The sequence below is a fragment of the Diabrotica undecimpunctata genome, chromosome 2 (assembly GCF_040954645.1).
Source record: "Diabrotica undecimpunctata isolate CICGRU chromosome 2, icDiaUnde3, whole genome shotgun sequence".
NCBI lineage: Eukaryota > Metazoa > Arthropoda > Insecta > Coleoptera > Chrysomelidae > Diabrotica > Diabrotica undecimpunctata.
The window spans coordinates 60,173,019-60,191,592 of NC_092804.1; the positions used below are offsets into that span (position 1 = coordinate 60,173,019).

An 18,574-nucleotide genomic window follows, 5' to 3' on the forward strand; every position below is an offset into this window, starting at 1 on the left:
GCATACAGAAAGCGGATAAGAGTTGAGGAAGCAGGGCGAAAAGGTAAAGGGATCAAATCTTAATTTTGTAATTAAAAATAACCCAGAATAATTGTAAATGGTACCAGATGCAATGCAATTTAAATATAATGTCGGAAAGCTGTTTACTGTCCTTTTTTCAGGAAGGGGTAAATGGGAGTCAAATAAAATTATAGAAGATCAATGCTGATATACTGACGACTATAAAACCGATAAAGGCGTGGGAGCCGGGGAATATAGGGGTAAACAAGGGCTAAACTTTAGTGAAACCCTAGTTAATCACTCTACTACGATTTTTAAAGCGGAAACTTATGCTATAGAAATGTGCTGCGGGAACTAACAAAGAGTAACTGCAGGGAAAGATCAATAAAAATTATATCTGATAGCCAGACGGCATTAAAGGCAGTGCAATCAAATCGGATTGATTCCAAGTTGGTTTAGAACTGTCTTCAGAATCTGATTCAGATCAAAAAAGTAACAAAGTAAGTTTACTCTAGGTGCATGGACATAATGGTATTGACTGGACAGCTATCCTGGACATAGGCTCAGAACCTGTCGTTGTCATAGTAAGAAGTACAGCCAACAGAACAATAACAGATTGGGCGGAACGGATGAAACGTAATCACTGGTACGAACATATGGGTCTCAAACATTCGAATGCATTTATACATGAACCAACGAAGAAACGATCCAAAGATCTACTAGATATGAATAGGAATGATCTGCGAATTATCGTATGTCTCCTAACAGGACACTATCGCCTTAAGAAGTACATGAACAAATTCGTACTGGCAGAAAATGCGAATTGTATAATCTATGAGGCTGATGACGAGACGGCGGAATACGTTCTATGCAATTGCCCAGAGTTGGATAGGAGCATAGGTTAATACAGCATTGAAGCATTATCAACTCTAGTCCTACGAATTTGTTGAAGTGCCACGTCCTCCAAAGTTTACTACTGAAAGGACTACCTCTTTTTCATGTTTCCAACCCCGTCTCTTTTGCGCCACTCTCATCCAGTTTTTATTTTGTCTTCTTAAATCGTCCGCCCATCGTGGTGTCGACCATCGCTTTTCTTGTCTTCCCTTGGTCTCCATTTTAATAACCTCTTTGTCCATCGCCCATTCGTCATTCTAGCTATGTGTTCTGCTTATCTCCATTTTAGTCTGGCTCTCCTTTGGATGACGTCAGTCACCTTGGTTCTTCACCTAACCTCTTGGTTTTTTATTTTGTCTCGCAGAGTTATTCCTAACATGGATCGCTTCCTTCTTCTCTGTGTGGCTCTGGTAGCCTAGGCTTTTGTGCTTAGGCTTTTGTTAAAGTAAGTGTTTCTGCTCCGTATGTTTACACTGAGAGGATGAATTGATCAAATGCATCCTCTTTTCTCTTCAGGCATGTGGGCAGCTCACTTTTAACAGTTTCTCTTCTCTTCTTCTGCCCACCCAAGACCGATTCTTCTCTTCGGTTCATAGGTCCGATTATCCCTGCCAATCATAATTTCATGTCCTAGTTATTTACATTTATTTATGAGTTCTATTTCTTGCCCACCAATACTAATGTTCTGGTTGGGTACCAACTAGTACAAACTCTTTGTTAAAAAGGCTGTACTGAAGAGACAATTTTAACCTAGAGATGAGCCAAAATACACCTGTTATGAGTTTGAGATCTAATGTAATCTTAAGGTATCTGATCTCGTACTACAGAATAATTCTTATAAATGTTTTTGCAGTTAAGTACTCTTCATTCACGTTTTCGATTATCATTTGTTTTTTAAAAATTTATCACTATAACCGGGCACAGTTACGGCATAGTTACGCAATAACATATCTTCGAGGTATCTGATGATTTCTGATGACGCAGCCTACCACCTTTTGTCTTCTAGGAAACAACGTAAGTTGTATTTTGAATTGATTAACCACCTTAAGATACCATACCCTGACTATAGAGTAAATCATCAGTATAGATACTAAAAAAAGATGATTAGATAACATAATTTCAGTCAAAAGGAAAAAAATTCCGGTAGAAAGTGATTGATACTTATTTACAGGATCTTTGGTGTAAGTTAAAGTGAGTTCATTCTTTCTTATTTTGTTACTCTAAAATATTTTTCTTTAACGGATATGAATACATACCGCATTAATTAAAAATATTAACAAAGATATTAAAACGTACATTTATTCTTCAAATTAAACAATAGTAAAAGTAATAAACATTTTCTATGTGAAAACCGGACGAATCTACGCTATTTAACATTTATTAAGTATAGAAACTGGCCTGGCATGACATCTATAACATCGATGTATAAAATCACATGATCACAAGAGACACACTATTAACACTATTCCCTATAAAAATACAGGTACATTCACCAAGCTTCTATCAGCTAATGATTGTGGTCTGTCTTATTGAAGCGTATGTATTCCCGCTTTTTGATCAGTAAGAAACTAAACATTTGATTATCTTCAAAAAAATTATCATACGGCTGTCGACCTCTTCCAGCTCGTTTTACTAGCTGTAAGGCTGCTGCTGTGAGTACCCTAAAAAGATACGTACTTTTAATATTACTTCCATTAATTAGATATTTAAGAATACAATATAAAACAAATTAAATTTATAGACAACATGAATTTTAAAAACAACGAAATATTATTAAGACCTGAAAGTGTAAATAGATTACTAAACACCAGATTCCAGGAATATATTTTATCCTATATTCTATACACAGTGTATCTCGAAACTCTCTTGCCACATGAAAACTGCAGATAGTGGACACGATTTTATGCCGATTTAACCTATATTACCCTAATCAAAAAATGATTTCCAAGATATATAAGCACTTAAATTTAGGATTTGTTTTATGTCAAATTTAAAAACAATAAGGTATTTTCCAAAGATAATGTGCTCTTATTCGAAACCGCTACCATCTACGGTTTTCAAGAAAAAACACTTTAAACTATTCATTGTGTTTCTAGCATAAAATCATATTTAAGTACTAAATTTTGTTGTCAAGTTGGCTTTAACAAAACAATATAATCAATGTATCAATCAATTTTTTTTTGTTTTTTGTTTTTTTTTAAGTACCGTATTGCCAGATTCCAGTAAGAACCTAAGAAGGTATCCATTTAATTCTGACAGGCAAAGGTGGGGGAAATCTTTTTTGGGCATCTACGTTACGGAACAAGACACCCTGGAATCTTTCGACCGAGTAGAATACTAAGCCAGAAGACCCCAGGGTAGTGCCGGATTAACCGTGTTCCGGCTAAAACTTTAACCACCGTTCCAGAGAGGGGGCCTTGCCACTCAATGAACAACTAAAATGAAAAACTAAAAATTTATAAATAACTATATCTATTACCGTAAATCAGAAAATGTTTTCGACGTTAGGCCATAAACTAATAAATAATATTAACCATAAATTTCAGATATCTGGCTCAATTTCCTAATCTGTCCTCCTGCTCCTTTTTATTCAGCATCCCAGAAGTCAGACAGTGTACTTCTCTTCACTTTTTCTCTCCTCTTAACATTACGTTTACAACGTTTCTTTCATCCAGCCCGATACCCATTCGCCTCTCGAAATCTCCCCCCTTATTTGCCCATCTCTGGTAGTTAAAAATGTCCATCCAATACCCCACAAACAGTACAGTCCGCTGAGTCAGATTTGCCTATTCTATTTGGGAAGGTAAAACTACCATTTCCGGTCAGAAACTGCGTCAGGAATTAGTCTAGTTTCCTGAACTTATATTCTCACCACGGCCTCAGATCGGGAATAAGCTCCTTCGTCCACCTTGCCTTTCCGCTATATCATTCACCCATTATCTCTGCCACTCTACTATCGTTCTTTCTCTCTCATTCTCATCTATATTTACATCCATCCTCCTCGCATACACCCTCGCTCGCTCTTTGCACAGCAAAACGATCGGTATCAACGCTCCAATGACATATAGAGCCTCATTTGAAACTGTCCTATATACGCTAGATACTCTGAGGAGCATTCGGCTTTGCGAAGTCTCCATCAGCTTAGGGTATTTCGCAGTGTTTAGTACGCTAAACCACACGGGAGCAGCGTAGGTTACCACCGACTGGAAAACACCTTTGTGCTACCTGGGCCTCCAATGTTTAGCAACGCCTCCAGATTTCGGTTCGCCTTCTCTATCGTCTTTTGAATGTGTACTCCGAACCTTAGTCCTTTCGACAAGCAGACTCTCAGATAATTAATCGATTTAACCGGTGCAACCTCCACACCTTCAACTATAAAGCGAAGAGAGGGTTTTCCCCGGCCCCGTTTGGGAACTAACACCTCAGTTTTCTGAGGCGCTAGCTGTAGATCGTTCTCTCTGATCCACCTACTAAACCGACGCAGCGCTATGTTAGCTGCATTAGCCATGTCCGTTTTCTGACTCGCGTTCACAACCAGTGGAAACACATCAACATAAGCTACAAGAGTGCATCCCCTTGGCATCTGTTGCCTCAACACCCCGTCGTACAGGACATTCCATAGGATAGCGTCCAGTACTGAACCTGCGGAACACCCTGCAACAAACTGATGCTGATATCTTTTTCTCTTATAGACCTGTCAGTAAAGTATCTGTCAATTACATTGACCAGGTACTCACTAACGCCCAATTCTCTCAGCCTGAACATAATTTTTTCCCATGATGCTGTATTAAAGGCATTCTTAACGTTAAGCAGGATGAGAGCCACCCATCTCTTTGTATCCTGCGTAACTAAAGAGGTTACTTCTGTGACCGCATCTATGGTAGATCTTTCGGTCCTAAATCCATATTGGCGGTCGCTCAGCGCATGCTTTTCTTCTAGCTCTCGCTCAAGGCGGCCTTTTACAAGCTGTTCGTACATTTTAGCTATCGAACTAAGAAGGCAAATTGGCCAAAATCGTACCTCTTTCTCTTCACCTCTATCTTTCGGGATAAGGACAATCTTAGCTTCTTTCAACATTGTTGGAAACTGCTGTTGCTCAAGCAGTTTGTTTAACAATCTCAGGAAAACCTGCGGGTATCTTAGTGCGGCGAGCCTTACTGTCTCCGGCATGACTCCATCTATGCCAGGTGTCTTTCAGATCTTCATCCTTCCAACAGCCTCACCGAGTTCCAACTCAGTAAAAGGTTCCGCATCTACGAAACCAATAAACCTTTCACGCCTATCCTCCACCTGAGGAAAGAGTTCCCGTATTAAACGGAGTTTCTCTTTCTCAAGCAGGAAGCCGAAGCAGGTTGTCTTTTTCCCCTTCAATTCGGTACAGACAATCTTGAAGCCCTGCCCCAGATATCCCTTTTGAGATCCTGAAGCAGGTTACTCCACCTTTTTCTCTTAGATCTTCTTATCTCATTCCTGTATTCATTCTGCTTTCGCTTTTATTCATTTATTCTCTCTTCCAAATATCCTGCTCGTACTTTTCTTAACCTCTTACACTCCCTTCTTACTGTCATGCAATTTGTCCTCAGATTTTCAAGCTGCTCATTCCACCAGTATGATTGTTTTCTTTCACACCTACCATTTGATCTTACACAAGCCAACTCCTGTGCATCATTCAGACCCTCAATTAAATCCCGAACCAATCAAGCTAAAAGCATCTACAAAAACCTCCTCATTTAAACATCTTTTTAGATTGACTTCCCATTTTTACGTTTCTGTCTTTTGCTAGCTATTTCAAAACTCACATACTTATGTAAGCTAAATGATTCTTCTTCCAAAATAGTCCAGTTTACGACCTTGTTTAGAAATATCGTTGAAACCAGTGTGATGTCCAGAAATGATTCACTATTACCTCTCACGAATGTAGGTGCCTTACCGTCATTTAACAAGATAAGCCCCATGGCGTGGATCCATTCTGATAGGTATTTCCTCTCCCATCTTGCACTCGTGGGTTCCATGGACGATCCTTCGCATTCAGGTCACCAGCTATGACGACCGGTACAGGCTCCATCCTAGCCTCTTGCATAATCGAGTCAATGTACTCTTCATATACTCGAAGCGGGATGTTGGTAAAACAAAGCAATTATACACTACCAGGTTTCCGACATATACCTTAACATAACCATTCTTAACGGAGTGTCTGGTAATGCCAGCTCCTCGATTCACCACGTATACGGCCACGTCAGATTTCCTATCTTTAATGATCCCCTATCGAGAGACCAACTTTATGTTGGGCTCCTGAAATAGGATCATGTCATAACCTTCCCTTCATGTAAGTGCCTCTGCAACGTCGTGAGCAGCCCTCGACCTTCCCACATTTATTTGTAGAAACTTCGTAATAAATGGTTCTTATCTCTTTAACTTACTTACCCGTACGCTGTCTGATTCCTGGCCCTAAGTGCTTTCACCCACTCTTTCCTCCTCCCTTCTGATAGGGTCTCTCTTGCGCTTTCGTTTTAAACTATTACACCTGTTTAAGATTAAGAGAAAGGATACAGAGGAGTACGATTTAACTTGAACATATTTTAGTCCAAAGTTAAAGCATAAAAAGGCTCGGTGCTATGTATACTAATAGGTCGAAGTCTTGTATATGGAATATTATTCATAAAGAAAATCTTTACCACTTGCATTTTCAAAAAGCTCATGCAATGTTAGATCGTTATTTTCCCTGCTCGTATTAAGTTTGCGAACTAGTTCTTCTTTTTCTTCCTACTTTATAAATAGGCTTAATGCCTGTTTTACTTCGGTTTTTAGCCTCAATTGACGTTATCTGACCATCTTTTCCTCGGTCGTCCCAATGATCTTCTTCCATTTCGCGATTTGTCTCTTGCTATTCGTACTATTCTATTTTCTGTCATTCTTTCGATGTGTTAATTTCATTCCACTTTTCTTCTTTTGATCCACGCGTTTATTTCCTCTATATCACATCTCGATCGTATTTCCTCACTTCTTACTCTGCCTCCTAGAGTTTGGTTTGTTATTTTTCGTAAGACTATCATTTCTCTTGTTTCCAGTAGTTTTGTTTCCGCTGTGTACGTCTTATTATTGATTTATATATCCTGGTTTTCGTTTCCGTTGTGAGGTATTTGTTTCTTTAGATTGTGTTGTTGAGATATCCTGCTGCTCTGTTTGCCATGTTTACTTGTTTTTGTACTTTTTCTTCCACTTTTCCGTAGCTTGACAGTTTTATTCCCAAGTATTTAAATTCCATCACTTGTTCTATTATTTACGACTAGTTTACATCGTCTCGGTTCCGCTGATATCAGTATCGTTTTAGTTTTCTCTGTTGAGATCTCCATGTTGTATATGAGCGCCGTATCTTCGAATTCTTTAATTAATCTTTGTAGGTCCTCTTCATTTTCGGCTGTTATTATGGGGTCGTCGGCGTAGCATATTATCCTTATTTCCTTTTCTCCCATTCTATATCCTCTTCTTTTTTAACGTTCCTTATGATTTCATCCATTATCAGATTAAAATCTGTTAAAAAAACTAGTTATGGAACAAAAATAATCTAAGTTCTAACTTTTTTCCCATATTTTATTTTACGAAGAAGCCACCCTTATAATAGATGGAATTTTTGATTGTACAAGGCATATTATTTTTGCTGTATTGGTGACAATCCTCAAGGAATAAACGAGACAAAACATAAAAAAATAATATAAATATCTGGATCGGTGAAACCTGTTGACTTATCTGGACGTTCAACAAGATAGTATTACCTTGCACAGCTCATTTTAGTAAAGATAAGGTAGAACCAATAGATTGAAAGAGGTGGTCTAATCAATTGGATTACAAAATCTCCAGATTTGAAACCTTGTGATTATTATTTTATAACAAAAATATTAATATACTTCTCTTATTTAACCAATGTTAACATATTGATCCGAAACGTGAATCAGCTCCAAAGCAGATGAAAATTTTCTGCTAGTGTGTAAATGACCTATACTAAGAGGAATATTTGACGGCATTTCTGAAAATGGTATCTAAAGAAGAAGGTACAACTATGAAATATATAACAAATACAAACACATATGAAGTGAAAAACCTCATGTGATAAATATAATAATGTAGGACATCTAACATGATCACAGCAGAACCATCCTCCCAGACGAGCCATTATTCTCTGTGTGACTCTCAGTTTGAATGCCGAGGATCATGACTTCTAAGCTTTCGTCTGCACTCTATAGAACCCAGGTGTCATCCAGGAAAGCCACATTCATTATTGGTGAGGTAGCATCCAATGTTGGTCAGGATGTAAGCTCGTTAGTATCAATCGCAGCTCTACTGAGCGCGAGAGAGAGATTAGTCGAGCCAAAATTGCAACACAATTAAAAAGAGATTTCTGACCCTGTTATTGTTCACTGAAACGGTAAGGCTAATGGAGGACTTAACTTCCAAGGAACATCTGGATCGCCTTCCTGTTGTTGTGTTAAATGTTAATAGTAGATACCTATGGACAACTGCTGGGAGTTCCAAAATTTACACAGTGGAAGAAGAATTGCCTAGATAAATGGCATTTTGGAATGTTTTTGCAGGAATGGGGTATTTTTGATCAAGTCGCTGCTCTATGTTTCGATACTATTGCATACAATACAGTCCTGTACCAGACTGTACAGACTGTACAGACCTGTACCATTCTTGAGCATAAGTTAAAAAAGATCTTGTTTTTTAGTCGGCCGTCACCACATTTTGGAACTCATAGTTGGATCTGTGTTGGTTAGGTAATAAGTAGTACATCATCTGGTCCGCAAAGACATTTTGGATTTCGTGATTTCGTAATAAATTCCCCTCAAAAGTGAAGTAAATAAATATCTCAATATACATATATACAAAAATATATATACATGAATATTACTCAATATTCAGACCAAAATCTACAAACTATCGGAAAACTCAGCTATTTATTATAAACTAAAACTCAGCTAATAGTTATTACGTTATGGATAATATTAATACTAACCCTGTAACTAAATATTCGTTTGGTACTTCCTCCTATTGGAAAAACTCCAAAGCTAAGACTAAAACCAGATTCTGATGCAGTATGCTGATTTTCTCGTTTCCTTCGGCAACAAGAGGTAAACATTTTCTTCATCTAAAAGTTTAAGAAATAAAGGAAATAATAAAATAACTAGTTTTTCAATATTTAAACATACCTGCTTCTTAAAAATACTTGTTGTTAATGTGTATAATACAGGATTTAATGCTGAATTAATTGGAAGAACAAATATAGCTAACCAAGCGTAGAGATCTTGAGGTATAGAAACACCTAAAAATAATAAACAAAGAAAATATTAAGCAATTTCTTAATAATTGTGAACAACATATATTTTATAATGATGCCAAAAGTTTCTAGTCGCAAAACTTTAGCAGAAATTTCCACGTGTTTTAACAGTGCTGTTTCTTTCATTTATTTAAATATTTCTCGAACATTTATTTTTAGATTCTCTTGTAACATTCTAAATCGGTTCTTCCAAAATATTGATGATATCAATTACTATTTAAATGGGAATAAGCCACAATTAAAGGTTAAAATACGTTTATTGGCGTTTTAATTTCCACTACGGAAATCGTTCTCAAAATACATCATCATCATCATCATTCAATCTTCGCTTATCCACTGCTGGACATAGATCTCCCTCATAATTTTCCATCTATTTCGATCTTGTGCCTCTTGTATCCAATTCCTATGACAACGTTTTAGATCGTCAGTCCAACGTGTTGGTGGACGACCTCTACTTCGGTAGGCATCATCTCTTAGTCTCCATTCCAGTATCCGCTTTGTCCATCTATTGTCTGTCATTCGAGCCACGTGACCTGCCCAGTTCCATTTTAGTGTTGCTACTCTCTTTACTGCATCAGCCACTCCTGTTCTTTGTCGTAGCTGGCGATTTGGGATCTTGTCTCGTAGTGAAACGCACAACATAGCACGCTCCATCACCCTTTGACACACACGGATCTTTTGAACTGTTCTCCTTGTCATGGTCAACGTTTCGGCACCGTAAGTTAACACTGGCAAAACACACTGATTAAACGTTTTTCTTTTAAGGCATATTGGTATATCAGACGATTTGAAAATATGGTTCAGCTTGCCGAAGGCTGCCCAAGTCAGTCTTATACGACGGAGGAGCTCAACGGTTTGGTTATCTTTTCCTATGCGAATCTCATGACCTAGGTATTTATAGGCCATTCTGGTCTGGTCTATGGATCTTGTTCCTACGCATATATCTTCGCTGACTACAAGATTTGTCATCATCTGGGTTTTAGATATATTTATTTTCAATCCCCCTTCTAGCGAGGAAAGGTAGAGCTGATTTAAAAGTTCTTTGGTCTCATCTATCCTATCAGCTATTAGTACAATATCATCTGCAAACCTTAGATGGCTAAGCTTTTCTCCGTTTATGTTTATGCCCTCGTCGGTCAGTTTTGCCCTTTTACATATATATTCCAAAAGCGTAGTGAACAGTTTCGGCGATATGGTGTCCCCCTGGCGTACTCCACGTTGTATCGGGAATTTCTGGGTTTGACGATCACCCACTCTAACACTGGCTGTTGCGTTTTGGTATATATGTTTAATTATATTTATATACCGATAGTCAATTCGGCATTCTGTCAAGGCTTCCAACATTTTTGTTGATTTACGGTGTCGAATGCCTTTTCATAGTCGACAAATATTAAAAAACATTAGTAAATTAAACAAATTTTGTTTTTTGTTACTTAGTGAAAAATTCTTCTAATAATTCAATTTTATCTGACTCATCTATATTGACAATTCAGACATACCTTATACATTTTAAAGTAGACGACTTTAAAATGATATTGCCAATATTGTTGAGTTGCGTTCCTGGGACGACTTTACTTATAAGATAGTTCATTCGATTACATGAAATCAACTTTAACTTGAGAATATCGGTCAGAAAAGATCATAACATGTAATTCGTCTTTAAAAAGACAAATACATGCCATGATGACAGTAAAATTCTCCTGTTAGTGATTCCATAGTAAATAAATTTAAATAACAAACATATAAAATCGGAATTTGGTGTTTATTGAAGGTAAACTAAATGCACGATCAAATACTTACGTTTTTTTCCTGGTTTTTCCCTCATAATTTACTATGGAATCACTAAGATGATAATTTTACTGTCATCATGGCATGTATTTGTCTTTTTAAAGACGAATTATACTTTTTCCAATGTCAGTTTGCCAAGCGTCGGCTTTTGAGATTCTTTGATGCCAATGCCGACCATTGGCCGACCGTGGAAATTAAGAAAAGGGATCAGTTATCAAACGCATATTTCAAGAAAAATCATATAATTTTTATTAATTTGTACATAATCATATTTAGGAAAATTTCTCAATTTTTGGGCAGAAAATGTTTAAACAATTTTTTAAACAAATTCAAAATATCACCTTTTGTGCTCCAAAAAATATTTTTTAGGTTTTTGGGTGACTCTAAATAAGATCTATGTCATTTTTCTCAAAAGTTAATAGTTTTGGAGATATAGGCGATTTAAAATCCGAAAAATGCGATACCTAATATACATTTTCGAGGCTTGAAAAATATGTAAATGAGTATTTTTGAGATTCAAGAGTATCTAAACTAAAGTCTCAACATTGATTTTGGTGAGAAATCGGAGCAATATTTTCCGTAGCAGAAAAGGTGATCTTTTGAATTTGAATTGTTTCCGGCAAAAATGTCCGGCACCCTTCAACCTTCGATTTGTTTAAACGGGGCATTTTTGAATAGGACTCTTCAAAGGACAGAATCAGTTTTTTTTTCAAATGGGAGCGGGCTCACAACATCGTATAAATAACAAATTAATTCTTTCAAATTAAAGCTTGTTAATTTTAGTGATTTATAAGAATATTGGACTTATTATTTAGTTTTTACATAAACCATAATATTTTTTTACAATTATCTGTAAATAATGGCTCATTCTGTCAGAAAATTTTAAAAGATTGTCTATCCAGCAATTAAGATAGTCAACTGAAAATTAATTTTTAAACACGGCCTACTGTTAATGCACAAACAGGGTGAATCTTCAATATTTTGCTTCGAGTTAGAGATATCTGAAAAAGTTATTTGGAAAAGATGTTCCAAATATTATTATAACCCCACATAACAAAGTTTTATGTCAAAATTCGCACTTTTACTTTTTTCATTAATTGAAGAGCTTATTTCCAAAGTGTTTAAATCCAAAATTTCGATTCTTTTAATTTTCTTTTTTTAAACTTTATAGATTTCTTCAAGTCTAGAATAAAGTTATATGTACCAAAACAACTTCTTATTTACCATTTAAAAGTGCATATGAAAATTGTAAAATTGTATAATTTGTATGTTCAATTTGTATGAAAATCTGTAATTTCATGGATTTTATTATATGGATTTAAGACACTTTGGAAATAAGCTCTTCAATTGTAGTCAGGATTGTAAAACGGACAGTTGGCTGTCCCGAGATGCATCTTTAGACAGCCAATTGTAGATTTAGGATCGAGATTACAAATAATACTGAAAAACTAAAATTGCGAATTTTGTCATGAAATTTGGTGTATGCGGTTACAATAAGTGGAACAACTTTTCCAAATAAGTTTTTCCGATTTCTCTAACGCGAAGCAAAATATCGAAAATTTACCCTGTTTGTGGATTCGCAGTAAGCCGCGTTTAAAATTTAAATTTCAGATGACTATCTTAAAAAAATGTGCACTATCAACATGTATGACTGTGCAAAATGTCAAATCTGTATGTATTTTAGTAGCTGATATATAGAGGTGTCTTCATCTTAAATGCGACACACTTTATAATAATGAATACTAGTGTTCAAGATGCATCGCGATAGCTGTAAAGAAATTAATTAGAAGGACTGAAAAGAATCGTCAGAGTCTTCTGAAGTCGAATCGTTCCCAGGTTGGATAACTATTGGTGCTATTGCCGGTAAAACAGGATATTCGTTTTCTATTTTTACAACATGAGCTTCGCAATTTTTAGACACATCGCTATTAATGCCACTAATTATTTCTCGAATATTCTCAATGGCCATTGCGCTTAATGTTGGTGACTGATTATATTTTCGCAATCGTTTTTTTACGGTACCCCAAACCATTTCAATTGGATTAAAAATGCAATAGTATGAGGGTAATCGCAAAAGAGTATGGCCGTGCCTGCTGCAAATGGTGTCAATAACGTATTCGTTTTTAAAATTCCGACTTTTGATAATTCTAATTAATTCTTTCTTTACTGGAATCTTTTTAGGAACAGTGATGTTTTTAAGTTGCATAAATTTTAAAATTTCGTCCTTTTTCGTGTTATTATTAGGTATTTTATTTAATATGCGGGAACGATACGAAGCATTATCCATAACAATCACTGAATTCGGCGGAATATTGGGCAAGAGTTGTTCAACAAACCACTTTTCAAATAAATCGGCTGTCATATCTTCGTGATAATCGGCAGAAGACTTTGTTATATTTTTGGCCGACAATAGCAATGCATTAGATACAATTAGAACAATTGCATTATCAGCCATCCCAATATTTTCTTTTTTCAAACACTCATACATATTTAAGACTATTCTTTGGGATTGTACGTGCAAATCTTTATTTTTTAATTCGGAGCTGTCATTAACATAATTGTCATTATTTATTGGTAACACAGAAGTTGACGCATCTTAAAAAATGCCATCCTAGAAAAATATAATATTACTTGCCTTATAATCATTATAATAAGCCTCCGCCTCTGCAAAAGGAAATATTTTAGGGTGTCACATAGCCAGACAAACAGGTGTTCATTGCGATTTATAGCTTTGCGCTTCGCTGTTGCCATAATGCATGAGTTTAAAATTAGTGAATATAACTTTAATACCATATTAATATATCTGCAATTTTTTATGTTTCCAGGTAAGGTATAAAATCAATGACATTTGGAAAAAAATAATACAATTCTTCAAACCGTTTTTGAGAACTTGGATTCTTAAAAGTTGTCTGATTTCTTAAAAGTCGATCATTATATCTATAAAAGTATTACCGCTAAATTCACCAACATGGCAACATCGATATGGACGGAAGGTTCAAATTCTCTCCAGACTACAATGTTGCCGATATTCGAAAATTACTTAGAGTATAAGTAATATATACAAAGTTCACGGTTGCTTTAATTCATTAGTGAAGAGTCCATGGAAATATTAGTACCTAGTTAATTAATTTATAGATATATTTTTTGAGAATATGTTCATATTATTTTTTAAGAGTGTCGTTCGTTGACTAGCAATTGAATAATAACGAATAGAGAATAGAGCATATTTTTTAAATATAACCTTAGGAATTTTAGGAAATATGTCTGACAACCTTGATTTGAAAGGCGGTCTCTTTGATACCAGAATCAGGCATGTTTATGTTGGAAAATTATTAGTGGATGTACTATACATATTATGATCTTTTCTGACGGATATTCTCAAGTTAAAGTTGATTTCATGTAATCGAATGAACTATCTTATAAGTAAAGTCGTCCCAGGAACGCAACTCAACAATATTGGCAATATCATTTTAAAGTCGTCTACTTTAAAATGTATAAGGTATGTCTGAATTGTCAATATAGATGAGTCAGATAAAATTAAATTATTAGAAGAATTTTTCATTAAGTAACAAAAAACAAAATTTGTTTAATTTACTAATGTTTGTATTTTGAGAACGATTTCCGAAGTGGAAATTGAAACGTCAATAAACGTATTTTAACCTTTAATTGTGGCTTATTCCCATTTAAATAGTAATTAATTTAAAATGCCACAAGAAAATAGCTTCAGAACATTATTGATGATATCCTCGGAATGATTCGAAATCAATGTGATAATATTTATTTTATAGACATTTTATATATATTTTAGCTGTTCAAAATATGAGTTTGTTGTGAGCTTTAACTAATATCGTACGATTTTCATCCAAATTTTTTTCTGTGCCTCCTTCTATCTTTGTTTCTTTACCTTCTCTTGCGTATTTTAGTGTCGATGCACACTACTCCAGGGGGACCGACGACTTAACTTCCCCTCCGAAGCACGGTGAACGGTTGGTAACATTTTTAGAAATAAAAATGTTGTTGGTGCTGAGATAATCGGGGGGAATAATAAACAGTCAAAACCAACTAAAGGCTGAGAAAGAGGAATTACTAAAAATATGAAATAAATTCTGCCAAGAAAAATTTTACAAAACACAGTATGGAACGGGATATATTTAAAAGGAATATTCACATGACAGTCTAGAAATAGGACAAGAAGAAGTGAAAGAGGCAATACGAACCATTAAAGTAGGAAAAACTTGCGAAGAAGACGACTTAGCACCAGAAATGGTAAAATAACTAGGCAAGAAAGGAATAGAATGGTTAAAGACTATACTAAAAGTAACGTGGATAATAGAGATGATCCACAAAAGTTATGAAAACCACTTAATAATATCCATACATAAAAAACAGATCAAACTATAATGCAATATGACTCGCACAAGTAGGTATGTTTCAAGCTATTTACAAAAATTTTAGAGTACATATTGGAAAATTACGTTGAGCGGCATTAAGACCAGAAAGACCAGTAAATGACAACATTATCGTAGTAAGAATGGTAACAGAGACAAGATTGAAGGAGAACGAAGAAATTTTCCTAGATCTAAGAGCAGCGTTTGAGTCTACGCTTATTCACAATTATAATAAACAAAATACTAAAGAGAATACGAGAAAAGGAAGCCAATATTGATACAATTATAGGGTATAGGAACCTACACCCGGTACAAGGTTGAGATCTTCTCTATGCAGACGACGTGATTCTTATGCAAAATCAAAAAAATTAAATGCAAAAACTGATTAATACCTGGATGGAGAAAATCTAGAAAAAACAAAAGTGATAATAGTTAACTAAAAACAAATAAGTAACCAACACATAAACTAAATTAAGTGTAAGGAAAAGTATTTAGAAAAGGTAACCATATTAGCATGGGTAGCGGGTAGATACTTTTTTACAATCCCAGTAGAGAATAGTTCTACATCAAGAAAGCGACCCTGCCCACGCAAGCCATGCTTTACTCTCAACTCCTCACTAAGATAAAACATGTCCCATCCCTTTATCCTTTCAAAATTTAGTTACTTCTTTTCTATCTCTCCCTGATAAAGGGCAGCAGCGTTCTCGATTTCCGAAGTGGAAATTGAAACGTCAATAAACTTACTTTAACCTATAATTGTGTCTTATTCCCATTTAAATAGTAATTATTTTTCCTCGATAATTAGATACTTTTTCATTATAACGTTCGGTATATCAATATGAGTCGTGAGTTCTAAGTAATGGATATTACTCAGTTGGGTAAACTATAGCAGACTTGTGCCGAAGACTCTTATGAGTGTTAACAAACGTTATTGACTTTTTGAATAAGATTCTGTAATTTACATAATTATTACTCACCTGCTAAAGCTATTACTTTGACCAACACAATGGGAAACCAACAAAGACAGTCAGTAAAAACGATAACTCCAAATCGTTGTGCAACTTTATCTGTATCTTGGCTTTGTCTCGTTGATCTACAGGCGACCCCACTGGACTTAATCTCGTTTATCATTCTGACATAAGCGTAGCAGATAAATATCAAAGCCAGCGTATTAATAAGAATGAACATAGCTGCTGAATATTCCCATCCCTAAAATTAGCAAAATATGTTCAGTTAAGTGTAAATTTTGTTTATGTTTGATATTAAAATAAATTATAACTTTTATTATATCGATTTAGGGCCCGCGTAGCGCAAGCGGTAGGATGCTTGCCTCGCATGCCGGTGGTCCGGAGTTCGAATCCTGCCGCCGGCAAGAACAACTAGACATTAAAAAAAAATGTCTATAGGCCCCAGGTCGACTCAGCCTGAATTAAAATGAGTACCTTGGGTAAAACCAGGGGTAATAATAGGCGGTTGAAGCGTAGCACTGGCCATGTTACCTTCCTTGTATACCGTAGGCCCTAGATATAGCAGACTACCCTGTTATACTCCCAAAGCCGCGAAGCGGTATAAAACGGGAGACTATTATTATATTATATCGATTTATATCCGACCTTAGAAAATAAGTTTGAGAATAAAGGTACCTGGTGGTGGTCAAACGAAGTTTAAAAAAAATAAAGGAGAAGAGGAAATTTTATAAACAGTATCAAAATAAGGTAGGACACAGATCTCCAAAACTATAAACTCGCCAAAACAAAAACGAAGTAGCGGTAGCAAAAACTAAAGCAGAAGCTTATACAAATCATACGATAAACTTAATACCTGGAAGGCCGAAGGAATATAATATATATATATATATATATATATATATATATATATATATATATATATATATATATATATATACGTATATATATATGTGTATATATATATTTATATATATATATATATATATATATATATATATATATATATATATATATATATATATATATATATATATATATATATATATATATATATATATATTTATATATATATATTGCAAGAACTGTCTCTCGGTACTGAGGTCTCAATCTGCCTACTCCTCAGTGTAGAGTGCATAAGTCGAGAACTAAGTAATTTTCATTCATCTTCTGACCGCGGAAATTTATTATATATATATATATATATATATATATAAATATTTATATATATATATATATATATATATATATATAATAAATTTCCGCGGTCAGAAGATGAATGAAAATTACTTAGTTCTCGACTTTTGCAGTCTACACTGAGGAGTAGGCAGATTGAGACCTCAGTACCGAGAGACAGTTCTTGCAATACAGAACACGATACTGGTACGTCTCGAGTGAAGGGAGTAGGCAGATTGAGACCCCGAACTGGAACCGAACCGTATCACTCTTGATAATGGCTCCAAAATGGGTGCAGAAACGTCGAGTAATAAATTCTCAACTCAAATATATATATATATATATATATATATATATATATATATATATATATATATATATGTAAACTTAATCAAATCAAAAGAATTACCAAATGAAAAGGGAGTCAGATATCACTAACTCTTACACGTAGAGTCTTCACGAACACCGAGGAGGGGATAGGCAGTAACCAATACCTCCTTGGCTTTAACACTCAAGGAAACCATTAACTCTCACAGTAAACAAGAAGTAGAGGGAAGCCGGACCTTTGCAGAATTATCCGATGGGATTAGCAATACCGGACTTTAGAGAAAAATACTTGGAAGGATAAAAATCCTCACAAGAAGATAAAAAGTGGCGTAAACAACAATATACCTAAGAAGCAGGAGGAGGACAGAAGCATTGGGGATAAAAGACTGGTAAAAGTGACAAGAACTAGACCAAGTAGTACAAAATTATTTCAAAAATGGTGACGTACAGCAAGGTGGCGGCAAGGGGCACCAGGACGGCACTGATACACACACGCCATCCCGATTCCACATTGAGCCAAAAATAGGCAGACTTGCTAAAGAAACTTACGGCAGTGTCAGAGTTCCTTAATTTAAGTAATCCTCATTTAATGCAGGTATGTTAAAATAAGGTCACAAAGAACTGGCTCAGGAAGGCGATTAAAAAGCACTCTCTAAGAGGGGGTATGTTTGACACTAGAATTTAAGGATTCTGGTCTTTGT

General features: G+C 35.3%; 1 protein-coding gene across 2 annotated transcripts in view; it reads right to left on the reverse strand.

Annotated features, from left to right (window-relative positions):
* Positions 1-2,172: 2,172 nt before the first annotated feature.
* The window catches only part of Lgr4 (Leucine-rich repeat-containing G protein-coupled receptor 4), an 832,616-nt gene continuing 816,214 nt past the window's right edge, over positions 2,173-18,574 (reverse strand). For both annotated transcript variants that reach the window (XM_072523012.1, XM_072523013.1), the window contains 4 exons: positions 16,383-16,614; positions 9,102-9,214; positions 8,909-9,040; positions 2,173-2,555 (listed from right to left, as the gene is read on the reverse strand). In XM_072523012.1, the coding sequence (XP_072379113.1) occupies positions 2,493-2,555; positions 8,909-9,040; positions 9,102-9,214; positions 16,383-16,614 (540 nt within the window). In that variant the 3' untranslated portion in view covers positions 2,173-2,492. The remainder of the gene's footprint in view (positions 2,556-8,908; positions 9,041-9,101; positions 9,215-16,382; positions 16,615-18,574) is intronic.